Source organism: Saprolegnia parasitica (genome assembly GCF_000151545.1).
Source record: "Saprolegnia parasitica CBS 223.65 unplaced genomic scaffold supercont2.35, whole genome shotgun sequence".
In the NCBI taxonomy this organism is placed as follows: Eukaryota; Oomycota; class Saprolegniomycetes; order Saprolegniales; family Saprolegniaceae; genus Saprolegnia; species Saprolegnia parasitica.
Window position 1 is genome coordinate 256,295 of NW_012156429.1, and position 8,743 is coordinate 265,037.

The 8,743-nt window shown below is 59.1% G+C and overlaps 7 protein-coding genes across 7 annotated transcripts in view; 3 read left to right on the plus strand and 4 right to left on the minus strand.

Moving 5' to 3' along the window:
• Window positions 1-258: 258 nt before the first annotated feature.
• Window positions 259-577, minus strand: SPRG_08013 (hypothetical protein; the record flags this gene model as incomplete). Its single annotated transcript, XM_012347361.1, has 2 exons — window positions 259-277; window positions 330-577. The coding sequence occupies 2 exons, from the start codon at window positions 575-577 to the stop codon at window positions 259-261; spliced, it is 267 nt and encodes an 88-aa protein (XP_012202751.1).
• Window positions 578-727: 150 nt separating this feature from the next.
• SPRG_08014 (hypothetical protein) lies at window positions 728-1,471 on the plus strand (the record flags this gene model as incomplete). Its single annotated transcript, XM_012347362.1, has 1 exon — window positions 728-1,471. The coding sequence occupies one exon, from the start codon at window positions 728-730 to the stop codon at window positions 1,469-1,471; it is 744 nt and encodes a 247-aa protein (XP_012202752.1).
• A 187-nt stretch (window positions 1,472-1,658) lies between these two features.
• On the minus strand, window positions 1,659-3,240 carry SPRG_08015 (hypothetical protein). The gene is made up of 2 exons (XM_012347363.1): window positions 2,864-3,240; window positions 1,659-2,680 (listed from the first exon to the last, which is right to left on the minus strand). Exons 1-2 carry the CDS (start codon window positions 3,215-3,217, stop codon window positions 1,733-1,735), a joined length of 1,302 nt encoding a protein of 433 aa, XP_012202753.1. The 5' UTR covers window positions 3,218-3,240; the 3' UTR covers window positions 1,659-1,732.
• Window positions 3,241-4,500: 1,260 nt separating this feature from the next.
• Window positions 4,501-6,066, plus strand: SPRG_08016 (hypothetical protein; the record flags this gene model as incomplete). The annotated part of the gene is made up of 1 exon (XM_012347364.1): window positions 4,501-6,066. The coding sequence occupies one exon, from the start codon at window positions 4,501-4,503 to the stop codon at window positions 5,983-5,985; it is 1,485 nt and encodes a 494-aa protein (XP_012202754.1). The 3' UTR covers window positions 5,986-6,066.
• A 129-nt stretch (window positions 6,067-6,195) lies between these two features.
• SPRG_08017 (hypothetical protein) lies at window positions 6,196-6,906 on the minus strand (the record flags this gene model as incomplete). The annotated part of the gene is made up of 1 exon (XM_012347365.1): window positions 6,196-6,906. One exon carries the CDS (start codon window positions 6,904-6,906, stop codon window positions 6,196-6,198), a length of 711 nt encoding a protein of 236 aa, XP_012202755.1.
• Window positions 6,907-7,056: 150 nt separating this feature from the next.
• SPRG_08018 (hypothetical protein) lies at window positions 7,057-7,374 on the plus strand (the record flags this gene model as incomplete). Its single annotated transcript, XM_012347366.1, has 1 exon — window positions 7,057-7,374. One exon carries the CDS (start codon window positions 7,057-7,059, stop codon window positions 7,372-7,374), a length of 318 nt encoding a protein of 105 aa, XP_012202756.1.
• A 197-nt stretch (window positions 7,375-7,571) lies between these two features.
• Window positions 7,572-8,743, minus strand: part of SPRG_20560 (hypothetical protein) — a gene marked incomplete at both ends in the record, with an annotated part of 3,602 nt that continues 2,430 nt past the window's right edge. The window contains 2 exons of the mRNA XM_012347402.1: window positions 7,572-7,721; window positions 7,766-8,725. Coding sequence (XP_012202792.1) covers window positions 7,572-7,721; window positions 7,766-8,725 — 1,110 coding nt within the window. The remainder of the gene's footprint in view (window positions 7,722-7,765; window positions 8,726-8,743) is intronic.

Genomic DNA, 8,743 nt, shown 5'->3' on the forward strand with positions numbered 1-8,743 from the left:
CGCGAGTCGGTGTCCCGGGAGTCGTTCTCGATCCGCGAGTCGCTCTCGAGCAAGTTTTCGCTGCGTCGGTCCAAAAATTAGGAAGTAATACCAATAACGAGTTAGCCATTTACACTTATATACTCGACAAATACTACAGTAGTACTAGTATAGTAGTAGAGAGGAGTTGCTGCACCAAGAATATGATACATATATCTCATTGGTTGCACACACGGCTGCGGTTCCGTCGCCAGCTGCAGTTGCGTTGGCTGCGGAACCCTAGCCCGACGAGACTAACCTAAACCTAAGCGTCAAAGTTAACGACCAAGCGGTAATGGCCGCGATCGCACGGTCCGGGACGTGGCAGGTCGGGCGACGTCGCACTGCGCAGCGACGCAGCAAGGGCGCGCAGTGTGTCGTAGCCGAGCCAGGCGCGGATGATGTCACCGTCAACGGTGACCATTTCCAGTTCGTACTTCAAGCCGTAGCCGCCTCGGGACGCGTGCACCGTACAGGCTGTCACGTGCGCGGAGCGCAACGCGACCTCGTTCTCCAAGGAGGGACTGCCGCCAATGATGCTATAGCAGCGGTCCTGCATCCCCGTCGTCCAGCAATATCCGCGATGCAGAAGACTCGACACCTTCTACACGAGTCTTGCTCGCTTTTACGTGCCACTGGCCTTTTCCCCGCGATGATCCAAAAGGCATTTCCGCATCGTAGTGTCTGTCGTCCACCACCACGCACCAATATGGAGCCAGCAACAGGCACGAGCAGCAGCAGCAGCAGCGACGGTATCTCAACCAAGTCGTTGGCTGCTCGTCTTGCCGACGCCGAGGCGGCGGCGGTCGAAGCGCGCAAGGCGACCGAGGTCGCAGTCGTCGTCAACAGCCGCATCTGCGCCGAGAACGCGCTGCTGCGGTCCAAGATGGCTGCGCTTCTCGCCGAGCGCAGTGAGAACGAGCGAGTCCGGGAGAACGACCGCCTCAAGCAGCACGTGCTCGTGCTCCAGAGCGAGCTGGCGCGTGTCACGGCCATCTCGCTTCTGTCGGCCAAGGTCGTCGAGAGCCGCGTCACGGTGCGCGAAGGCCGTCAGTTTGTCGAGTACCAGCTCCAGATCGAGACCGACCGCCGGGGCACGCTGTACGTGTGGCACCGCTACTCGACCTTTCGCAGTCTCTCGACGACGCTGCACGCCAAGCACCCGCGGGTGCCGGACCTCCCCAACACGCAGCTGTTTGGTCACAGCACGGCAGTCGCGATCCAAGATCGCATCGCGCTCCTCAACCACTTCCTCGGCGTCGCTTGCAGTGTGCAGGACGTTCCGTGGGCCATTCGCGTCGACAAGGACACGGTCGTGTACAAGCATCCCAAGTGTCCACCCATGGTCGAGGACGAGCTGCGTACGTCGTCGTCGCGTCGGCAGTCGGTCACGAGCCGCTTGCTGCGTTTTTCAACAGCAACCGCGTCGAAACAGTCGACCATCGATGAATGAATCCAATGGATAGTAGTGGATCGTGGTTGCATGAGGATGATGTACTTGGATCGCAGTTGGGTGTTGGCTTTTGCGAGACTTGATAGAAGAAGAAGAGGAATCCACTCTGCCATCCAAGGTCGACAGCCACGTCCAGTCGTTTGGACGTCCGTGGTCTATCTGTCGGCAGTTGGAATGTACACGCTCCTCTGAGACATATATGGGTTCGATCCCCTGTTTTTCATATTACATTATACACACTACTGCTCCACAAAATCTCATCTACGTCGAGTAGAGCTCAATCTTGAAGAAGAAGAGCGAGATGAGAAAGCCGATCGCCGAGAGGACGCCGCCGACGAGGATCGGGAGCGCGTACCCCATCGAGGACGTGACGAGGATCGACGAAAAGATAAAGTTGAGAAACTGGCCGGCGCAGTAGGCCGAGTTGAGCGCACCGGCAAAGAGGCCGAGGCCCGAGTTCTCTTCGTGGCCGATGACGTGGATGATGGTGGCCATGAAGAGCGAGAGCAGCGTGTTCTGCGTGAACGCGCAGGCGATGACGATGATCATGTCGATGGCGACGACCTTGCAATACGCCATCGCGATGAGGAAGATCTGCGGGATGATCGAGGCCGTGATGACCTTCTTGACGCCAAACTTGCGCACGAGGTACGGGAGCACGGCCAGGTAGAGAAGCGAGACGCAGTTGTAGATCGTGTCGGTGACGCCACCCGCGAGCTGGACGCCGTCGTTGTACGCGATCTGCTGGGCCGAACACGCGGGGTTGCCGTCGTGACCGCACTTGTCAGCGTTGTCCGACGTGCCGTTCTTGACGACGAGGCCAAAGAACTGCCCCTTCGCGCCCATGTAGGCCGTAAAGCCGTACTGGACAAAGACGATGATGACGCAGTAGATGGCGAGCGTCTTGGGGAGGAGGCGGATACCAGTCCAGACGGCTGCGAACGCGCTCTTGATCTCTTGGGCCTTGGAGACAGTCGTCGTCGCGACAAACACCTTTTCCTTGACAAAGTAGAGCACGGCGCCGGCCGTGATGAGCATGACCGCAATCAAGAGGCACATGAAGGGCTTGACGCTTTCGTGCGCGGGCCCGAACGCCATGATGTAGCCTGAGACGACAAACGAGCCGGCGATCGAGTAGGCGTTGCCGAGCGACGAGGCTGTGACTTGGCGCTCGCCGGCAAAGTCGGCGATGAGGAGGTTGAGCGGCGTCTGCGTCAAATTGAGCGTAATGTCCCATCATAAAGTACGTGAGAATAATAAAACGTTGGTCCACTTGGGCGAGACTTAGTCGGCCGGGAGCGTGTCGAGGAGCTGGGCGGGGGTGTCGCAGAGGGCCTCGCCAATGTGGGGCAAAACAACATGACGAGCCAGCAAAGGCAGCTCATGAGCGACACCCCAAAAGAGGAACGGACGGCGGCGACCAAACTTAGACGTGCAGTTGTCACTGAGGACACCGATGGAGGGCGCGATGAGGAGACCAGAGATCGGACCCACGAGCTGGACGATCTGGACCCACGACGACGGAATGAGGATCTGGAGGAGCGGGCCGAGCGCCGCCCACTGCGCCGCCCACGCGACGTTGAGCGCCATCTTGGGGCAGCAGAGGAGGAAGAGGAACGCCGTCGAGCAGCTCTCGATCGTCGACGACGACTTGGGCACGTCGGCGAGGTCGCCGTCAGCCTTGGGCGTCGCGATGACCGCCGTATACTCGGTCGTCGGCTTTTGGTCTTCCAAGCTTGGCGACATGGTGGTGCTGGCAAATTGAAAAGTGAGCGCTGGGACGGGAGAAGAGGCCGAGAGAAGTGAGTGGCTCGTGGCGAAGTTCAAGGACCTGACATCTGGTGTATCCGATATCTGTCTGCACTGCCATTTTTTTGTGTTTTTGAAGTAGCTGACGAGAATCAAGCGCTGGATTTCACGGTCGTTATCAGGACCAGTTTCCCGCCGCTCTATATACCAGACGCATGGCGACACGAGAGGGGTCTCCAGCTCTCTGAAACGGACGTCAGAGACATAGGTCCTTGAGGGGTCATTCACGTCGGTCTTAAGTGGGTAATCGTTGGCGCTTGATATTACTGCTCCCCAAGCGAGCCCGCCAACGGTAGACACTGCCAGCATCATGCATAGTAACCCAAGACATAGCTTGATTTTGGACCGCAGCAGACGTTGAAGTAGCTCCATCTTCAAACAGTCTGTTTACAAAGTCGGATCCCTCAGTTGAGGCTTCGGATCAGGTCCTCTTCGATCGTAGGTACATGCTTGGATGTGCCATCGTCTTGTTGCGGGAGGACCAGTGAGCGCGGCCATCCCATTGGACGACCCTGTCGAGGCGTCTGCGGTTATATTACTTCCCAACGCTTTGTATTTCCTAGTTCGTACCGTGAAGCGCATAAAAACCCTAGGTATAGTGCTCGGGTACGAGAGCGTTGCCGTGACGTTGTCAGCGACGTCGTCTGGTATCGCAAAAAACATGCTTGAGCCTGCACCCAGAAAAATCAAGTACTGCATTTATTGTCCACAAATGACGTGGGTATACCCACGTCATTCACCCATATCCTAGGTTGCTATGTCTTTGTAGCCACCGAGCGTGGTCAGCGCATGGACGAAGCGCCATATCGAGCGCTTGCTCGTGTGGGCAAGACCTTGCTTGTCGTCGAGAGATATCCAGTAGAGGCAGACAAGCCACCTGCTTCAAAGATCTTTGAGGCGACAGAAACGTCACCTGTTTCTCAAATTGAAGAAACCCAGCAGGTGGCATAGGTTACACGCGTTTACAGTACAATCAGTGTAACCAACACAAAATGCTAGTCAACGCAGGAGCCTCGAGCGCCTGTCGAGGGCGAGACAGCTCCAATTCTACCCAATCCGTTGCTCGTGTCACCGTCGACAGGCGAGAAAAGCCCACTCTACAGCTCCAGCGGCTTCAAGCACACCGGAGGTTGATCTTGCCAACGCAAACTCGGAGCCACTCACTTCTCTCGGCCTCTTCTCCCGTCCCAGCGCTCACTTTTCAATTTGCCAGCACCACCATGTCGCCAAGCTTGGAAGACCAAAAGCCGACGACCGAGTATACGGCGGTCATCGCGACGCCCAAGGCTGACGGCGACCTCGCCGACGTGCCCAAGTCGTCGTCGACGATCGAGAGCTGCTCGACGGCGTTCCTCTTCCTCCTCTGCTGCCCCAAGATGGCGCTCAACGTCGCGTGGGCGGCGCAGTGGGCGGCGCTCGGCCCGCTCCTCCAGATCCTCATTCCGTCGTCGTGGGTCCAGATCGTCCAGCTCGTGGGTCCGATCTCTGGTCTCCTCATCGCGCCCTCCATCGGTGTCCTCAGTGACAACTGCACGTCCAAGTTTGGTCGCCGCCGTCCGTTCCTCTTTTGGGGTGCGCTCATGAGCTGCCTCTGCTGGCTCGTCATGATGTTTTGCACGGACATTGGCGAGGCCCTCGGCGACACGCCCGCCAAGCTCCTCGACACGCTCCCGTCCGACCAAGTCTCGCGCAAGTGGACCACCGTCTTTATCATTCTCACGTACATTTGGATGGACATTACGCTCAACTTGACGCAGACGCCGCTCAACCTCCTCATCGCCGACTTTGCCGGCGAGCGCCAAGTCACGGCCTCGTCGCTCGGCAACGCCTACTCGATCGCCGGCTCGTTTGTCGTCTCGGGCTACATCATGGCGTTCGGGCCCGCGCACGAGAGCGTCAAGCCCTTCATGTGCCTCTTGATTGCGGTCATGCTCATCACGGCCGGCGCCGTGCTCTACTTTGTCAAGGAAAAGGTCTTTGTCGCGACGACGAGTGTCTCCAAGGCCCAGGAGATCAAGAGCGCGTTCGCAGCCGTCTGGACTGGCATCCGCCTCCTCCCCAAGACGCTCGCCATCTACTGCGTCATCATCGTCTTTGTCCAGTACGGCTTCACGGCCTACATGGGCGCGAAGGGGCAGTTCTTTGGCCTCGTCGTCAAGAACGGCACGTCGGACAACGCCGACAAGTGCGGTCACGACGGCAACCCTCCGTGCTCGGCCCAGCAGATCGCCTACAACGACGGCGTCCAGCTCGCGGGTGGCGTCACCGACACGATCTACAACTGCGTCTCGCTTCTCTACCTGGCCGTGCTCCCGTACCTCGTGCGCAAGTTTGGCGTCAAGAAGGTCATCACGGCCTCGATCGTGCCGCAGATCTTCCTCATCGCGATGGCGTACTGCAAGGTCGTCGCCATCGACATGATCATCGTCATCGCCTGCGCGTTCACGCAGAACACGCTGCTCTCGCTCTTCATGGCCACGATCATCCACGTCATCGGCCACGAAGAAAACTCGGGCCTCGGCCTCTTTGCCGGTGCGCTCAACTCGGCCTACTGCGCCGGCCAGTTTCTCAACTTTATCTTTTCGTCGATCCTCGTCACGTCCTCGATGGGGTACGCGCTCCCGATCCTCGTCGGCGGCGTCCTCTCGGCGATCGGCTTTCTCATCTCGCTCTTTTGCTTCAAGATTGAGCTCTACTCGACGTAGAAGAGTCGTTTGTGGCGCCGTTTTGTTTAATGTAGTACTATGAAAACAGGGAATCGAACCCATCTATTGTCTCTTTGCCGCATCAACGCGTGTCGATTCCAACTGCCGACAGATAGACCACGGACGTCCAAACGACTCGACGTGGTTGTCGACACAGAAAGTCTTTGGATTGCAGAGGGGATTCTCATCCATTATCCATTCGTCGATTGTCTACTGTTTCGACGCGGTTGCTTTTGAAAAACGCAGCAAAATCGACTCCCGACTCGACGTACGCAGCTCGTCCTCGGACGAGTCGATACACTTGGGATGCTTGTACACGACCGTGTCCTTGTCGACGCGGATGGCCCACGGAACGTCCTGCACACTGCAAGCGACGCCGAGGAATTGGTTGAGGAGCGCGATGCGATCTTGGATCGCGACAGCCGTGCTGTGACCAAACAGCTGCGTGTTGGGGAGGTCCGGCACCCGCGGGTTCTTTGCGTGCAGCGTCGTCGAGAGACTGCGAGAGGTCGAGTAGCGGTGCCACACGTACAGCGTTCCCCGGCGGTCGGTCTCGATCTGGAGCTGGTACTCGACAAACTGACGGCCTTCGCGCACCGTGACGCGGCTCTCGACGACCTTGGCCGACAGAAGCGAGATGGCTGTGACACGCGCCAGCTCGCTCTGGAGCACCAGCACGTGCTGCTTGAGGCGGTCGTTCTCACGGACGCGCTCGTTCTCGCTGCGCTCCGCGAGAAGCGCAGCCATCTTGGACCGCAGCAGCGCGTTCTCGGCGCAGATGCGACTGTTGACGACGACCGCGACCTCGGTCGCCTTGCGCGCTTCGACTGCCGCCGCCTCGGCGTCGGCAAGACGAGCCGCCAACGACTTGGTCCAGATACCGTCGCTGCTGCTGCTGCTCGTGCCTGTTGCTGGCTCCATATTGGTGCGTGGTGGCGGACGACAGACAATACGATGCGGAAATACCTTTTGGATCATCGCGGGGAAAAGGCCAGTGGCACGTAAAAGCGAGCAAGACTCTTGTAGAAGGTGTCGAGTCTTCTGCATCGCGGATATTGCTGGACGACGGGGATGCAGGACCGCTGCTACAGCATCATTGGCTGCAGTCCCTCCTTGGAGAACGAGGTCGCGTTGCGCTCCGCGCACGTGACAGCCTGTACGGTGCACGCGTCTCGAGGCGGCTACGGCCTAAAGTACGAACTGGAAATGACCACAGTGGACGGCGACATCATCCGCGCCTGGCTCGGCTACGACACTCTGCGCGCCCTTGCTGCGTCGCTGCGCAGTGCGACGTCGCCCGACCTGCCACGCCACATTGTCGGCGGGTCCCCGGACCGTGCGATCGTGGGCACTACCGCGTGGTCGTTTGGCTTTGACGCTGAGGGATAGGTTAGTCTCGTGGGGCTAGGGTTGTGCCTTCGCAGCAAACTACAGCTGACGATGGAACCGCAGCCGTGTGTGCAACCAATGAGATATATGGATCATCTTCTTGGTGCAGCAACTCCTCTCTACTACTATACTAGTACTACTGTAGTATTTGTCGAGTATATAAGTGTAAATGGCTAACTCGTTATTGGTATTACTTCCTAATTTTTGGACCGACGCAGCGAAAACTTGCTCGAGAGCGACTCGCGGATCGAGAACGACTCCCGGGACACCGACTCGCGCGACGTGTCTTCCGACGCCATCGACGAGTTGTGCGTCAGCGCCATCGACTCGCGCCCAATCGCGATCGACTCGCGGTCCGCACCCGACGACGACCGCGTCCGGCGCTGTAGACGCACGTGTCCTGGTCGACGCGAATGCCCCACTGCAGGTAGTCGGTATTGGTCGCGGCTTCGAGGAATTCGTTGAGCTTCTGGATACGCTCCTGGATGATGCGATCCGTAAAGTTGCCAAAGAGCTGCTTGTTCGGGAGGTCCGGGATGTCCTTGCGGCGGTACCCGTTCTTGGTCTGCAGCGTTGTCGCGAGGTTCCGGAACGTCGAGTACCGGTGCCACACAAAGAGGGTGCCACGGCTGTTGGTCTCGATCTGGAGCTTGTACTCGACAAACTGACGGCCTTCGCGGAAGGTAATGCGGCTGTCGACCACCTTGGCGCTAATGAGAGACACTTCCTGGGCGCGGACGAGCTTGCTCTGGAGCGTGAGCACTTGGTGCTTGAGGCGCTCGTTCTCACGAAGAAGCTCCGCGTCCGCGTGCTCGGCCACGTATGCGGCCATCTTAGCACGAAGCGACTCGTTCTCGGCTTGAATGACGCGGTTGTGTGTCAGAGCAGCCATCGCTGCCTTTTGCGCTTCGACAGCGGCAGCCTCGGCCTCGGCCACGCGCGCCGCCGCCGACGTAAGGATGCTCTGCGACGACGCCGAGAGACGGTCACCGTCGCTGCCTTCCGAGCTCGTTTCAATCGGCTCGTCGTCCTGGTTGCTGTGGTTGTGGGACGACCGAAGCATTTCTTCTTCCTCGAGACGCTTGGCTTCTTCCATGCGCTTGACCTTCTCCTTCTCCGCAGCCGCACGCATCGCGTCGGCGGCAAGGAGCGCATCGGCCTTGGCCTTGGCTTCAGCCGCCCGCTTGAGAGCCGCCTTGCGCGCCCGCTCGGCCTGCACGAGCACAACAAAGCGCTTGCGCGCCTGCATGCCGCGGACGCGCGTCTGGAGGCGGATCGTGCCACGCTGCATGCGGCGGTAGGTCTTTTGGGCCACGTGCATGCGGTACAGCGTCTGGACGCGGATCGCAGTCTGGCGCATGGCGACGAA